An 18,187-nucleotide genomic window follows, 5' to 3' on the forward strand; every position below is an offset into this window, starting at 1 on the left:
CTTGTTACAGCATTGGGGAGACAGTTTTAATTTCAGAGTTTTGAATGTAATCTAAATAGACATCTATACTTCCCCTTTCAATGATTCTTTCCCCAAGGCATCTCTGTGGGGTTTTTTCCCTTAGTTTAATGAATTTTATACTGCTTGAAAGAAGACCCTTTATAGCTGTCTTGCACTGAATTTGCAAAAATAATTAAAGCTGTGAGGATTTTCTTCATTTTCAAAGTTTGCAAAACCCTACCTACATTCTCTAGTGTCTTTGCAAGGTCATTGTCACTGTTCAGAGGACAGCACTGGGTCAAGGAAATTTTTAGCTTGTATGCAAACTGATTTGGCTTCTCAGTAGCCAAATTACACATTCACAGACAACCTCATTTCTGGTCAATTTTTTTATCTTATGTAGAAAATCATTACTTGCCTGTATCTTTATTTATATCTATACTTGTGTCTATGTCTATCTCCATTTCCAGAGCCAGTGTTGGGTTTAGGGTGGTGAAAAGAGAAGCAAGATCTCTATTTAATTAGCTATGGGAGCCGTGAAAGTAATGCTACTGCTATATTGCTGCCAGGAACCAGTTGTGTCTTATATGCAACACACCCAGAAAGCAAAAGATGAATTTTACATGGAGTATCATTGGCATGGTTTTTTTAGAACATTGTTTATTTTGAAGAGTGACAAAAGAAAAGCTACCTTAGTGGCTATTAAGGCATGACACTGGTGATACCATGGGGGTGGTGGTGGTGGTAGTGCTGGTGGGAACAGGTACTTTAGAACCTCTCAAAATGTGTCCCCAAGGAGCCCTTTTAGTAAGCCCCTCTGAATCCTATTTTTTTAAAAACACTTTTCTCCTTCAAAATGCCTTTATTAAGCAATAAATAATTCAATGTTTCTTTTTTCCCTTACAAGAAGGCATATATGAAGAGACTTCAAAGCTTTGGCATAAGGGAAGTTACACTGCCACCTAGAATTTGCAGATTTCCAGCTAAAAGTTTTAAAGTTGGCATTTGAGTTGGCACACCTGGCCTGACATTGGGTGCACGGATGATTTCTTCTAGGCTTCCTGGAGTGTTAAAAAAAAAAAAAAAAAAAAAAAAAAAAAAAAAAAAAAAACAAGGCAGCTGGCTCCATACTTTCGCTTGAAGAGTTCTGCAGATCAGCAGTCCTCAGGTGGAAACCACTGTCTCAGAGGCCAAGGATGTGGCCAGAAAGTGATGGGGAAAAGATGTGCAGCATGCTGGTACTTAAGAAGAATGTGATTCCAGGATTCCACCAACAATTGATCATGCAGACTGCACCGGCCCTCAGGGAGCTTCTCCCTGGAGGGCTCTGGTGTCCTTTGCCATCTGGCACCTTGACTTTATTATTTTCCTAACTCTGGATTTGGTCCCTCTGCTCCCCCTCCATCACTGGGTTATGGTCATAAGTGCTCTTTCCTTTAATTTCCAATTTTGAACGCTTTCCTAGTGTCCTACTTCACTCTTGTTGCTTCTTATCCGTTCTAGTTTCTTCACTGTACCTTTTAGCTCTCTCCTATCCCACTCATCTTCAGGATATTTCCTCCTCTGCCAAGTGTGACAACAGACTTTCTCTAACAGCTTTGTGTAATGTTTCGTATTTAACCCCTCCATTTTAGAGGTGACTCGCACTGGCTTCTATTACTCTTGAAAAATGTCTATGAACCAAACATTTATATTTTAACACAACTGGTTTTTACCACAATCGTAATAAAATACATTAAAAGTCTCCGGAGGCCTCACTGAAATGTAGTATATTGCAAGCGTATTGGGTCTGTGTCTAAAGAGGCTCCTTGCTCCAGAAAGTCACTGAGAGAAGAGGTGCCTTGGGCAGCATCTGCCATCATGTGGAGTGTATGGTAAGCCTCTGAGCTCTCACCTGCTGCAAAAGTCCTAACTCCAGTGGCTCTGATTAAATCCTCTGCTTTTGCAGGGGAAACAAAGAACTATTTGGGATAATTTTAGTGATTGAGTTGCTTAATTCACCTTCATTCCTCAGAAAACTGCCCCTCACATCACCAGTTATTTCATGAATATAATGATGTTTCTGTTATCTAAAATATGATTATTTTTAGACGGGTAATTGACAGTCCTATGAGTGAGCCTCCACAATAGGCATGACTTATGTTTGGCATTTTCACAACTTTATTGTGACTCAATAATAGATCCTAGGCTTTAGGTCCGAATTACCTCCCTTCGAATCCTAACTTGGCTGCGTATTAGCTTTGTGACCTAAGATAAGTTACTTAACTTCTCTGTGCCTTGGTTTCCTCATCTGTAAGATGGATATATTAATAATACCTACATCACATGTTTGCTGTGAAATTTAAATAAGTAAAAATAACACAGCACCTGGCACTGAACGGGTCTGACAAATGTTACTGCATCTATAAGAACCTACAGATTAGTTGGTGAAAGGATAAAAGATGAAAAAAAGTTTGTACTGAATAAAGACATATTATGAAATATATAGTGTTGTCTGGAACTTAAAATGTTAAGAAAATCAAATCACTTTTACGTCTTCCCCATTCTATTTTCTATCTGGGAGTAAAAATAGAGTATATGCATTTAAATCCTTAAGGGCTGAGCCTGCACACAGAAAACTAAAAAGTATTTCGGGTCATATTTTTATTGGAGGTCTGCAAGAAGCTGTGAAAAACAGGCTGAAGTTTCAGGTATTCACACAGTTATATGCATATGTGTATGAAAATGCATATGTGTGTGTATGTGTGTGTGTGGGGTGTATTCTTGAAACTATGTAAATGAGACTCACCTCAAAAGCCAAGATCACTGGAAATAAGGGGGGATATAAAAAAAATGACACAGTTTGTAAAAACTCATGAAACAAAATATTCTTATACAAAATGGAAGAAAATGAATAGGACATTTTTTTTTTTGAATAGGACATTTTAATTTAGTATGATAATATTTGGTGAGTTTCAAGTATGAATTAGTAAGTGATTTAATAGATAGGTAGTGCTAGTCTAATCATGACCAAAGAACAATGTGAAAAGTACTAATGAAAATAAATTTGCTGTTTTATTTATGGTTGAAATTTTCAATGTTCAAATATCTCTAAATATTCAAAGAAGATATTTCAACTTGTAGGCTGACATAATTCAATAATCAGCTCTGGTATAAAGGATTTTCAGAAATACAAAGCATCTCTAATATATAGCAAGTGATTAAACAAAAGCCATTTTATAACTAATGACAGATGCTTAAAGCAAAGCTCATATATTAAAACTATATAGCTCAGAATAAAGTCATGTCAATTAAAGTCTTGGTTTTTTTAATTGTTGGTTTTTCACTGGGGTTAGATAAAAAATATATATGTTATGTATATATTACATATAATATCAAATATTAGTACATTTGAATTCATAAACTTGAAAAGAAATTGCCATATAGATTTATTTTACTTCTTTCTAGTGGAAAAACTATTTTACAAATGTGGGCTGGAATGACATGGAATTTTAATTGGCCAATGTTTATTTAAAACCATACAGAACCTGGTCGGGATCCCTGGGTGGCACAGCGGTTTGGCGCCTGCCTTTGGCCCAGGGCGCGATCCTGGAGACCCAGGATCGAATCCCACATCGGGCTCCCGGTGCATGGAGCCTGCTTCTCCCTCTGCCTGTGTCTCTGCCTCTCTCTCTCTCTCTCTGTGACTATCATAAATAAATAAAAATTAAAAAAAAAAAGAACCTGGTTGTATCACCAGTTTAAAAAAATAGAATATTTTTCATTTTATCCATAGAATGCACATTTTAATGACCTCTTTCAGGGGATATTAAAATATCTATGCACAATAAACATGGTATACAGGAAAATCCACATCTAAATACCAAATTTGTAAGGCAAAGACTAAGGTAGTTTGCACAACAGATTTTTATTAGTTATGTCTAATGATATGGTTGGTCAGTTTCAATTTTGAACTCCCTAATTACGTATTTCTGTAACTAGAAGCTGCATAAAGCATTGCATCAATGGCATAAAAGAAGTTCCCAAATCTCATTTGAAAAACCTGTCACTGTTGCTGCAAACTGAAAAGATCTGGAAGAAATCATTTCTACTATGCCCAGAGGGCCATTTTGCCTGTGTAGCTAAACGACAGGAAAGCACTTAAATCCTTCCTTGATATGCTCACAGTGGGCATCCTTTTTATCAAATATATATTTTTTCTTTCATTGACTACCCTTGGTTAAAAGCACAGACTTTGGAGATAAACAAAAGTACAAAGATGAAATGCCTAAAGTGACTTTAAGATATGCAAATGACAACAAAACCATTTAAATAGGTTATGTCTTTGCTTTCATTAAAAAAGAAAACTCATATGCAATTTGAAAATTCTGAATGTGTAGGGTCTTCCTAGAATTCTAGGTAAGACTTGTTTTATAGCCTTCATTCTTTGTTAACATCCTAATTGTTAGTGATGGGGAGGGTGATCCAAGAATATCTTATCCCCCTTCTCAGGCAAGGGAAGCAAAAGCAAAGATAAGCTATCGGAACTATATCAAACTAAAAAGCTTCTGTATGGCAAAGGAAATCATCAACAAAATGAAAAGGCAACCAACTGAATGGTAGAAGATATTTGCAAATGATGTGTCCACTAAGAGGTTAAATATGAAATATTCAAAGAACTACTAAACATCCCCCAAACCCAAACAGTATGGTTAAAATAAGGGCAGAGAAACTGAACAGATATTTTCCCAAAGACATTTATATGGCAAACAGACAGATGAAAAGATGCCCAACATCACTCATCATCAAGGTCATGCAAATCAAAACCACAATGAGATATCACCTCACACCTGGCAGAATGGCCGAAGTAAAAAACACAACAAACAAGTATTGGCAAAGATGTCAAGAAAAAGAAATCCTTGTGCACTGTTGGTGGGAATGCAAACTGGTGTAGCCACTGTGGAAAATACTATGAAGCCTCAAAAAATTAAAAATAGGATTGCCATATGATCCAGTAATTCCACTACTGAGTATTTCCCCAAAGAAAACAAAAACACTAACTTGAAAGGATATATGTGCTCCTATGTTTACTGGAGCACTTACAAAAGTTAAAATATGGAAGCAACCCAAGTGTCCATCCATAAATGAATGGATAAAGAAAAGGTCACACACACACACACACACACACACACACACACACACACACACACAGTGGAATATTACTTGGGCATATAAAGGATGAGATCTTGCCATTTGTGACAACATGGATGGAGCTAGAGGATATAATGCCAAGTGAAATCTGTCAGACAGGGAATGACAAACACCATATAATTTCACTTATATGTGAAAGCTAATAAACAAAACAAATAAAAAAACCAGAAACAGACTCATACGGAGTACAAACTGATGGTTGCCAAGGAGGAGGTAGGGAAAGGCAAAATAGGTGAAGGAAATTAAGAGGTACAAATTTTCAGTTATAAAATAAGCCATGAGGATGAAAGGCAGAGTCTAGGGAATATAGTCAATAATATTGTAATAACTACGTGTGGTGACAGATAGAGAGTACACATATGGTGAGCATTGCATAATATATAGAATCGTTGAACCACTATGTTGAACACCTGAAGCTAATATAACATTGAATGTCAATTATATTTTAATAAAAAAGAATATCTTATCCAGTGTCCTTTTCTCACACCAACTCTACCTTTCAAAGGGTCTCTAACTCTTTGATAGAGCCAAATACTTAAGCCAAGTATCTTCCATGCAACAGAAACTATGAGAATGGTCCATCATGCCTGTATTGTTCTGCCATCAGTCATATAACCTACACACATTTTCATTTCCATTTTTTTGGATATGATTATCAATGCTATAATATCCAATCTGTTTTCATGCATAACTGGGCACACACAGTTGATCATTTATTCTATTCAATTTCTTATAATGACTATGGGCACCAAGACTAAATTCTCTTTTAGTGTCTAGAGGTCAGGCAAGTTGATGCTTAATATTTTTATGATGATGATCAAAAGTATTACACATAATTATGCAAAATGGCAATCAGGCCCTGAGGCATTTTATTTTCAAACAACCTTCACATAATGGCAGAAGAATAGTCACCAATCCAATTTCCTGTCATATGTCCATCTTATTTTTATTCAAAATAGTAATATGAAAATATTCCTAAGATAAGTATAGAGCAATAGAAAATTTTCTTTGTTGATAATGGACAAAAGTTAAAAAATTTTGCCAACTTAGACTGCCTTAATTTCTTAAAATCTATTTTTTTACTTTGAAGCTCTCTTTTAACAGTATCTGTAAGCATGTTTTACCCTTATTTTTTTTAAATGGAGATTTAAGGAATTCCCCACACATTACTTACTTGTTTAAGCTTCTTTAGATCTTCATCAAGTTCTAAGTTGTCCAAAATAACCGCAACAAACAAACTCAGGAGGATCTATAAAATGGTTAAATAACAATGAAAAAACCCACATGCCGTAAATATCAAAATATTATATAGATATGATATAGAATATCTACCTAAAATATATACTATATAGAATGCATTAAATAAAAAAATGAACCTATAGTTGTGAAGCATTGCATAGGGATTTTAAGGTATTTATCACAAATATGTTAAAGGAAATGCATATGTTACCTGAAATAAACATATAAAATATTAATTTGCTTTATGTAACCGATGTAAAATGGAAATTAAGAAAAATTTTTAATAGCTCAACAGTCCCACTTATGAGACTATATCCATAGAAAATAATTTAGGTAGTAAAAGGCTTTATATACAAAGGTGCTTGATAGTTATTTGTAATAATGAAATATTAGAAGTAACGTCTAACCTTACATAAATATATAACACAGTATGCAGATCTCGATAATAAAATTCACACAGCCATTAAAGATTCCCATTGTGGTAGCTAGTCTCCAAGAGGAGACTTGGTGTTCACACTCTTGTGAGCCTCCTCCCAAATTGAATACAGCTTGGTCTGTGTAATTGGTTACGGAAATGATTGTGGGTGACTCATGAGGCTAGGTGATAAAGACATTGTGGCTTTCAGTTGGCTGTCTTGGATCACCCACCCTGGTGGAAGCCCGGTGCCATGTTATGAGGACACACAAGTGCCCTAGGGAGAGGTCCCTATGGTGATGAACCAAGGTCTCCCACCCTGTGAATTTGGGTCCATCTTAAAAATGGATCCTCCCGCCCTTGTCAAGCCTTCAGCTGACTGCAATCCCGCCAACATCTTGACTGCAAACTCATGAGACATTCTGAGTTAGAAACACCCAGCTCAGCCTGTCCCAGATTCCTGACCCGCAGAAAATATGTGAGAAATAAATGTTTATCGTTGTAAGCTCTTATTGTCCACAATTTGTTATACAGCTAAATAACTAATGCACTCATGAATTTTAATAGTATTAAGAAAACGCTCACATTGCAATATTAAATAAGAGTGAACATGGTGGAAGTGCAAGGGGGTACAAAAAAGAAAAATAGAGAAATGCTAGAAGGAGGTACTTTGGAAATGTTAATGGAGCCTGCCTTTGTGGAAAACAGACTTCTCCCCTTTTGTATTTCACCACATTTCACAATTAAAAAAAAAAAAGGCTTAGGCTTCTCTCAGAATGGGTAAAAAAGGGTAAAAGAAAGCAAGCAACAAAAAAGTAGAATTAAAAAATATTTAATTTTAGTCCCTTTTCTTTTTTTACATTTTTTAATTTAAATTCAATTTGCCAACATATACTATAACACCCAGTTCTCATCCCCATCAAGTGCCCTCCTCAGTGCCTGTGAGGTTTGAATTTCCTAAGGTTCCACATTCATTGGATAAATCTTTTTCATTCTGAACTTAGGTTCCTCCTTTCAATTTCCCTCTTAAGAAATTATTCCTATTTGTTAATATTATATGGTTAAGCATGAAGGTAAGAAAGTTAAGGCAATTTAGTCATGACTTTTAAGTACCAGAGAGATTTATTATGCAAAAGTAAATAGCCAGCACTTTTCCAAACTCAATGAGTAGATAATAAAGGGAAAATGAGCCACCAAATATTATTAGACTTTGACAATATATGCTTGCCTTGGGACAAGTGCCAGTACCCTTCTATTTAAAAGCCAGGTCCTCTGGGATCCTACCAGGACTTAAAGAAGATACAGAATGGTCTAGATGACAGATTTTTACTGATGTCACCATGTCTGCCACAGCATGGACATCTAGGCACAGATCTATTCAGCATTCCTCTAACCAGACTTTATTCTCAACAGGACCATTCACAGTCCACCTTGCATGACCTTGATATTCTCATCAGCAGCAGTAGCAGAAGAAGAGTGTACCTTCCCCTATAGTCTCACCCCAAATTCAGATGTCCACCTGAAGGTCTCCTGCCTGGAGTAAGTGCTGTTGTAGACCATTTCCATCACTCATCGGGTATTGACCAGGCAATACTCTGTCCTAATTTAACCAATTTTCCTATCTTCCCAATAAAGGATACATGCAAATCTATCTATCTATCTATCTATCTATCTATCTATCTATCTATCTATCATCTATCTATCATCTATCTATCTCTGATAAGAGGGAAAGTGATGATTCCTTCCTTTTCTTAGAGCATTTTCTTTAGAAAACTTGTCTTCTTTTGCAAATTCTTCCTTTGCCTCTTTGAGATCTTTTTAAAAGTAAAATAAGGGCAGCCCTGGTGGCGCAGCGGTTTAGCGCCACCTGCAGCCCAGGGTGTAATCTTGGGGACCTGGGATCGAGTCCCATGTCGGGCTTCCTGCATGGAGCCTGCTTCTCCCTCTGCCTGTGTCTCTGCCTCTCTCTTGCTCTCTCTGAATGAATAAATAAATAAATCTTTAAAAAAATAAAAGCAAAATAAGTCTCACTTATTTTACAACCCAGGAATGGTTTTCTGGGGGGGGGGTGCAATGTCTTTGACATATGAATGTCTGGCAGACAGCACCCTATCTATTTCCCTTTTACCCTGCTCATGGAGGGAGGGGAGTGTCACTTAGCAACCTGGCGCCATGTTGCAAAACTACCCACTTGTCTTGAAGAGATCAGTTTCCTTTTTCTTCTGGATAAAAGGTAATTAGCTATCACAGATGGCCACCCCAATTACCAGGTGAATTTAGGGGGAACTCTAACAAATGGTGCTGTCAAGCCTTCTTATGTGAGGCCTAGTTATTTTCATCTTGAGGCCACAGATGTAACGTGGCGATATGTATACAAGGTGAGACTGCTTTGTCTTTGCGGTCTCTTTAGCGGGTTGCCTGTGATGCCCACTGCAGTCTGGATTAGTGCTGATTCAATAATAAAACTATTTTTTTTTCCTCATCTACCGTGGTGGAGAGGTTTTCTGGGTTGGCAGGATATTTTATTTTTAATTATTTTCCCAACACCAGACAGATGGCAGGCTACTTAAGGACAGTGAGGTTATGTTATTCGATTAAATTCGACAGGCAGTTGATTGGGCTCCATCGATGTGTCAGACACTGACTGGTCAGGAGCACAAATAAGATATTGGGCTCACTGCTATGAAGTTTACAATCAAATTGAGCAGCCGTTGGTTGGCAGCTGGGAAGAAAGAATGCCATGGTGGGAGACTTCAGTTGGCCACCAGACACTGAGTTTTGGGGTCCTCGTCTGTGAAATATTATGGATAATAACAACAAGAGCTGAGTGAATTGCAGTTTATCCCCTTTATCATTTAATCTTCTGACAACCCTGTGGTGTGGTACAGCCTGTATGAAGATATACAGACATAAATTTAGATATGCAAAACTAACATAATTTTCTTGGTATTTCTACAAATGGATTTAATTTAGTCCATAAATCCTCCATTTGCTTGATGGCTGAAAACTGAATCTTGCTATATCAATTCAATTTAGTCCTTTCAAACTCAGTTACATTTGAATAAATGCTCCTTTTGCTGGCCAAAGGTCAAGGGTGTGCTTGTCATCAGTGTCTGGTCCACTGGGCCATGTGACCTGTCCTCTGTCCCCCATCACGGGCAGTGACGCTGCCTGTTTTGGGGCCTCCCTGACTTGATCACCAATTCAGCTGCTGCAGCTCCTGCTAAGATCTGATTCACAGTGACACCCTCTGTGTTAGTTTCCTAGGGCTGATATAGTGAACTGCACAGGCTTGGTGGCTGGAAACAATAGAAATGTATTCTATGATAACTCTGGAAGTGAGCTGTCCAAAATTGGGCTGTCAGGACGACCATGCTCCTTCAAGAGGCTCCAGGGGAGGATCAACTTTGCCTCTTCCAGCTTCCAGAGGCCCTAGGTTGTCATTGGCATGTGGTGGCATCCCTGCAGCCTCTGCCTCTGTCTTCACATGGCCTTCTCTTGCTTCCCATGTCTTGTCTTCATCTATTGCCTATAAGGACACTTGCCATTGGATTTAGGGCTCACTTAGATAATTCAGGATGTCTCATTTCAAAGAACCTTAATTAAAACACATCTGGAAAGACCTTTATTCCAAAGAAGGTCAAATTCACAGGTGTGGGGGTTAAGAAGTAGACACATCTTTTTTGGGCTCCTCATTCAAATCCCTCTACTCTCCATCTGGTCTCTAGCTTGGGCCATTGTTCTCACTTTAGTGTTGTTCCTACACACTGGCTCTCAACATTCAGGGAAGTCAGAAAGTTCTGCCATGCCAAGTGGGAATGGAGACAGACTTGTTCTTGAGCATCTTTCAGGCCCCTTTCTCTTAGAACTTTATAGACCTTCAACTCTGCGCAGGCCAACCCTCATCCATGTGGGGCCTCCAGCAGGGCTACTTCCCCTCAAAGTTCTGATGTGAAATGGTGTCAAGTCATAGATGTGGAACACACCCAGGTTGGCACCAATACTTCTGCTGCTCTAAGTGTGGCTGCCCCCCTACCTGGGACACACACTGTACCGCCCTGCTTCCCTCAAGTTCTATCCTAGAAAATGTTATTTCTTATCAGAAAGGAAGAATGTGAAGGGAACCTGGAGTGGGGGCTGAGAGAGAGGCTCACACGAGTATGAAGACTGGCAACCAGAAAGTCAACCCAATCAGAGTTATCAACACATTTAGTCCTGTGCCACCTGAGCACTTAGACTTCTGAGAGCTGATCGGGGCCAATGGGCCCAAGTGTGTCTTCTGAATGCTACTTATTTAAGATGGTGAGGCATTGATAAAGTCCAACCATGCACTACCAAGTTATCAAGATACCAAGGAGAAAGGTGATTTTGGCAGGAAGAGAATTATAAGAAAGGATTTCCAGGTGGCACATGTGATGACAAGACCTTGGAAGCATGTGGCTTCTTAGGGGCCTGGTGGGTGGTTAAGTACCACAGAGCTCAGCTCCCAGAGACCAGAGACGTAGGCCAGAGGCATGGCAGTTTACCCCAAAGCCACGGAGCTTGGGAGGTGTGAGAGTGATTCACTAATAATCACTAAGTAATGACATTAGCTTCCTCTCTGTTAATTTTTTCCTTCCAAGTGTAATTTTTTAATGCATAATGTAGTTATTTGAAATTGGCTCACTGAAACAGTGTCTAGACAGTATAAAGTACAGTTTGACAAAGGGCTATTAAATAAATAAGGTTTTGTTACTTAAGAGAAAAAACAGTCATTTGATACATTCTTCCCAGAGGAGAGAGAAAGAAAAGATCCTCTCAGAGCAGGACAGAGAGACAGACAGACATAGGATGCTCCCTACAGTTTCTACTTCCCAGGCAGATAGGAGTTTAGTTTTCAGGGTAGAAAGAAGGCAAGTCACAAAAAGGAAAAGTTTTGGCTTTGCTAGGAAAAATGTGGAAGGGGTTGTGTGGTTTGAAAGCCTTGCATCTACAGAATGAAGCAGGTGGGAGGGAGTCTGGGTAACACAGTCACTAAGTGAATATAAGAGAAAGTTCAAAGTTTGCTTTTCATCATCATTAAACTTGAGTTCGTTCAACAAATATCGTTGCATGTTTAGGCATCACTGCTTAATTAACCTGACAACGTGATGGCACACACGTGAAGCCGTATTTAAAAATCTGTGTGGAGCTGGCATTTCCTCTGGGAACTCCACTTGGACAAGGACTTTTAGCTTGGTCCCCGTCACTGAGCATCGTGATACAGCGGCGACTTAGCACTCAGAGTGAGAGGTGAAGCAGGTCTGGGTCTTTGCCTATTTGGAATGGAAATAGGGGGTGCAGGAGAGGCAGGATTAGCTGCTGCGATTGAGAAGAGGTGAGAATTACTTTGTAGTTCTTTCACAGACTCTAATAAGGTGGCAGTAACCACTGTGATGAAGAAACAGAAGTGAAGGGAGGCTGACAGGTCCACTCCTGTCTTACTTAATTTACAGTGTCAATGAGACATTCTTTTCCTACAGACCTAGTGCTGTGCATATTGGGCAGAGGGTGCGTGCTGGTCTGGGTGTTGGCCACTTCTCCCCCAGAAGTCATAGAACTGGGGGACGAGTCTTAGTTCTGAAAGCAAGAACTGTTCTCCGATTCCTTCGATTTTTTTTTTTTTGCATTTGTTGGTTCTATTTTTATAGAAAGCTGAAATAATGGTCATGAATATTCTGAACCCATTACATTGACTCCTGAATCTTACTTCCAGTGTTTATTTACAGGTGGTACATGTACCACAAGGTTTATCACAGCCATTACATGTGATTCACAGGTTTATATTAAAATGTGATTGATATAATAAATACTTTCTATAGGGACTCACCACACTGAGTCACAAGAGCTTCATCATTTCCATAAAACACTCTTTTTACCTTTACACTTGGCCAATTCTAAATTATGCAGTCAACTTGCTCTGCTTTATTTATTTTTTTAAAATTTAGATTTACATAATACTTGAATTTATAATGTGGCACAGAATACTACATCACAATTTTTTAAATGGTGCATTTTCAGGGGGGAAAGAGGCTAATGGTATAGCTCTTCATTTCCTCTTGAGCTTTGTTAAGGCACATATAGACTTTCAATGCAGTGGTATTTAATTTCTGCAATGCCTTAATTTTTTTTTTCTGCAATGTCTTAAAAAAGAAGTTCATATATATTTATGCTTTGGCTACCAGCCATTTTTAATAGGTCTATAACATTCCATTATATTAATATGCAACACAAGTATTTGTTCTACCATTTTGCAGATAGTTCTACCATCATAATAGTGATGTAATACAACTACTTTCTTATTTTATGAGCAATATTGATACATAGTGAATCACCAGTTTCAAAGAAAAACTGTAGAATAATGATTAAAATATCACAGATGTCTAATTCTTCTACTTTGCTCAGATTATAATGTTCATTCTCAAGATATTTTTAGTATTGACAATGAATTTAGTGGGGGAAATGGCACATATTAAGTCTCTGGAAGCCTGGCAAATCTTGTTCCTAGAATTTTTATGAATGACATATCAATATATTGGTGGTATTCTGACCTTCTAGCTGAGTGAATTTCAAAGCATCCATTTCCAGGTTCTATATGGCTCCTGCCCCAGTGTCGGTATTTGGCCACCACAAAATCTTATGACTGCTCTTTCCTTCTGACTGCTCCTCTCATTCCTTAGACTCTACTGAAAAAGCCAGATTCTCTTGAACTAAGGGTTTGCTAGGTATTTGCTATTTTTAAAGTTTTATACATTCAGCTATAGACAATCTGTCTTCCTTCTTTTTTTTTTTAAAGAATTTATTTATTTATTCATGATAGACACAGAGAGAGAGAGAGAGAGACAGGCAGAGACCCAGGCAGAGGGAGAAGCAGGCTCCATGCAGGGAGCCTGATGTGGGCCTCAATCCCGGGGACCCCAGGACTGCACCCTGGGCCAAAGGCAGGCGCCAAACCGCTAAGCCATCCAGGGATCCCCTGTCTTCTTTCTTTTTACCCAGAATACATTTCAGCACAGTTTGTTAAATTACACAATGCAGAAGCAGGTGTGTTCCTAGTTTCATTAATCCCTCCAGTTTGGTTATGAAATAACTATTCTGCTCACCAGGGTTCTCATCCTCTCTACCTAACACTCAACTTTTGGGTCAGCATGACTCAGGCTGATGAAAGTCACAGTTTATTTTGATTGAAAGAGGGTGACCTTACCATTTTAGACTGGGTTTTCTTGGCTGAGAACCTCTACCTCTGTTTTGCATTCTCTCTAACTCTGCATACAGTCATCTCCTTGTCTTATACATCTTCCCCTTTCCCTTCCCACTTCTTTAAAGTTTACTTTTACTACTTTTTTTTCCCTTATGATACAGCTTAACGACAGCCCATTAGCTGAAATGTCACCTTTAGTTTCATCTCTCTCTACAGTGAACTTTATTAATACTTCCTTCATAAAAATTATTTTCAAGCAAACAATAGAAGCACAGCAGGCATCTGTGGTCAACACCCTGTAATCCGGTTTTTCTTTTTCCTTCTTACCATTTAGAATCACACTATCCTAAGTTGTCTTGTGAGCTGGAGTTGGAAACAATCTCACTTTTTACACAGGTCAACAAAAAGTCAAATGTAATCAGAGCAATGTAAAACGGGGTATGTTCAACACAGATGCACTTTTAAATGAATTCTATAAAATCAAGTTATTTAATTTACACTTTGGAGTGCCCATTTTTTGTCAGCAAAATATGACTATTCTCAGAAATCTGTCACCACAGAAGCAAAATCAAGAGATTGCTGTGTTAATTCAAGCACTTCAAAGGTAACAAAAAGACTATCCACAATGAACGGTTAATTACATTTTCACTCTTTCAGTATTCACATCACAGGGCTTTCCTTTGAAACAATAATAAAGGGAAAAACACTGAGGGAAAAAAATAGAGTCTTTCAACTGGATAAGTAAGTCTTCCATAGTCCTTATCCCCTAATCATAGGCAAAGTGGGGGAAAAGACGAATTTCACAAACACTCTGCAAACTGCAATCAGGACTGAAATACACAATACGTACCTGGCGGATGAGGGAGATATTTTAAAGAGACAATAGATAATGGTTATGAATATGCATTTGCTATACACTTAAGCTTGATTTTCATTGTGGGCTGACAAATTGGTGCCCCCAGGGGGCGATGGAATAGCCCGCTGTTTTTTATTCCAGAACAAACTGCAGCCAAACATGTTTTTTTTTTTTTTTTTTTCTTGTTTTGCTGCTTGGCATATGCCTGTCCTTGAAAAGACTAAATCAGGAGCTCCCTGGGTTGTGCGGCACCACTGGGCCAGCATGGATAAAAACAAAGCAGAGCTTGTATATTCATGTGGACTGTTTTTCTTTTTTCTTTCTTTGGCTTAGAATGCTTTGTAGTATTTTGCAAAAAGAAGCATACAATTTAAGAAAAATGCTCATTTTAATTAAGTTCAAGCCTAAAGACAGGCTTATGGAACAGAGATTTTAACTTTTAAGTGTTCAGTTTTGTTTTGTTTTAGATTTTATTTATTTATTTGACAGAGATAGAGCACAAGCAGGGGAAGCAGCAGGTAGAGGGAGAGGGAGAAGCAGACTCCTCACTGAGCAGGGAGCCAGTGCTGGGCTCAATCCCAGGCGCCTGAGATCATGGCCTGAGCCGAAGGCAGACACTCAACCAATTGAGCCACCTAGCTGCCCCTAGTGTTCAATTTTTAAGAGAATGTGATGCATATGTCTCACAGGCCTAGGGCCTCCATCCACATATTTATATGTCAATCCACAAACGGTCTCCAGATCTTTTACCATCAGTATTTTAACTATTTCAGAGCAGGTAGGACTGGATGAGTGAGAATCAGAAGTTTACTATGTGGGCACTGATCACACAGCAATCCGTAGCCTTTTAACACTTGCATCATTTGGTTTTGAATGATAGGTTTTATTTGTTGGTTGGTTGGTTTGTGTTTACTAGTCCTATTTCTGTATTGGTTGTAGGCTCAGAAAGGGCAGGGATTAAGCTCTTGCCTAATCTGGCCAGGTTGTATGTTAGTACTTAGATACGGCAGTTGAGACTCAGGAAAACTGGGTTGAATCAGATTGAGCTAACTTGATCAGCTCAGGATAGTGAATGTGGTTTGGAAGATGTCAGGAAAAACACAGCAACTGCTGATTATGCTTAAAGCAAAATTTCCAGGGTACTGGGAAGTGACCTCAGTCCAAAGACTTTTTGGGCAGTATAGTATAGAGGTGGAAATATCAGATTTAATTTAGTTATGTTGAACATTTTCTTTCACTGAATTAGTTCTCATTAAAAAAAATCACTTATAAATTAAAAAATCTGTGTAGTTGACCTTTTGGCTTTGGTTATCACAATTGGTGAACCCAACTAAGTATCTCAAAACTTAAAAAAATTTCACATAAATCTGGTTAAGAAAAAACAACTTGAGTTTTAGTGCAACAGTGTATTCTATCTGTCTCACACTACATACAAATAGTATGTTATGATTCCTTAAAGACCTAATGGTGAAAGGTAGAAATTTAAAACAGGGAAAGACAGAGGAGAACATTTTTACTACCTCAGGGTGGGAAATAATTTCTTAAGCATGAATCCAGAACAAATACTGAACGTAACTGAAAAACTCATCATTTTGACCACATCAAAATATAATGTCAAAAGCCCTCACAGACACACTGAAATAGCAAAATGCTGCCTAAGGGAGGAGATTTGTAACACCTATAGTAGTCATGGGATTACTACCCAGAGGATATTGGGAAAATAGGTAAAGCCTACAATACAATTGGGTGAGTCACAAAGATGGCCAGTAAACTTATGAAGAAGTGCTCCCTTATTAATAATGATTGAAATTCAAAAATGCAAGTATAAGGCCAAGTGATACTACCGTCCTACTCATCAGACTGTCAAAATCTTAAGTCTAACGATATCAACTATAAGTGAGAATGTAAGAACACAGGGATTCTCAAGTGTTGCACTTGAGAGGGTGAATTAGTGCAGCTCATGCAAAGAACTAGGATAGGGATATAAGATCCAGACAGTAAATATTTTAGGCTTTGACAGCCAAGAGGCAACACTGATGAAATTCTGTGCATACATACATAGTAATTTAAAAGCGTGCAAACCATCTCTTGCTCACAGGATATATATATATATATATAAAGCTTGCGGGCCAGATTTGATATATGGGCTTGCAGACCCATGCCACAGAGCCATCTGGACCGGATCCAGGATCCTGAATTCTACTTTCTGGCCTATATCCTAGAGAAACTCTCACACAAGTGGACACAAGTTACAACAAACATATTTGTTGCAACATTATGAGAGCAAAACATTGGAGGACAACCTAAGTATCCACTAAGAAGGCCCAATGAACAAATATGGCATAGTTGGTCATATTCTATATATTCATGGCTATATGTACTAAAGACCAAATGAATTTTATGTGTCATCTTAAGATAAAAAGATTTCAAAAACAGTATTTGGTCGTGGGATCCCTGGGTGGTACAGCAGTTTGGCGCCTGCCTTTGGCCAAGGGTGCGATCCTGGAGACCTGGGATCGAATCTCACATCGGGCTCCCGGTGCATGGAGCCTGCTTCTCCCTCTGCCTATGTCTCTGCCTCTCTCTCTCTCTTTCTCTCTGTGACTATCATAAATAAATAAAAATTTAAAAAATAAAGATAAAAAACAGTATTTGGTCGTAAACTTAGCTGAGAATGTATGTAGAGTTTGATACCATTTATTCTGAAAATGGCTGCTACTAATGATCTGAGGGAAGGAAACAATGATCACATATAAATTGGCCTCAGAATGGTATGTGGTCATAGCAGCGAAAGAAGTGTACAAGGACATCTCCCCCAGGGATTACCATCAGGGCACTGGAGCAGAGCTTCTCAAACTAGAAAATTAATATGAATCTTAAAAGCTAATGGTATAAAATGTTTGTCGATCATAATCTTAAACTTAAAGCACTATATGTGTTGGATGGATACATAAATATGTGGGAAACTAATGCACTTCATTGATTTTAAGACATTCATCTTCAAATTTTAACAACTCTGAAACTGGTATGCAACTTCTCATCTATGTGTCTGGTTATTTGTTGTTTTTTCTTAATGTCAAACAAAAGAAATCTTCCTATAGTTGATAGCATGTTAAATTCAGTAAAATACTTAAAACTGGTAGCTTCAGACCAAATGCACCCTAATCGTTGTCTGGGAGAAGGGGTGTCGGGAAAGAAGGAAAGATTAAGGCAGCGAAGGCCTTGGTCCAGGAAGGGGCATCATTGACAGTTTAAACTGATCAATAAT

General features: G+C 38.2%; 1 protein-coding gene across 6 annotated transcripts in view; it reads right to left on the reverse strand.

The window, feature by feature from the left end:
- Positions 1–18,187, reverse strand: part of NALCN (sodium leak channel, non-selective) — a 315,576-nt gene that overhangs the window by 106,899 nt on the left and 190,490 nt on the right. For all 6 annotated transcript variants that reach the window (XM_025441082.3, XM_025441086.3, XM_025441081.3 and 3 more), the window contains one exon: positions 6,365–6,439. In XM_025441082.3, coding sequence (XP_025296867.1) covers positions 6,365–6,439 — 75 coding nt within the window. The remainder of the gene's footprint in view (positions 1–6,364; positions 6,440–18,187) is intronic.

Source organism: Canis lupus, chromosome 22 (genome assembly GCF_003254725.2).
Source record: "Canis lupus dingo isolate Sandy chromosome 22, ASM325472v2, whole genome shotgun sequence".
NCBI lineage: Eukaryota > Metazoa > Chordata > Mammalia > Carnivora > Canidae > Canis > Canis lupus.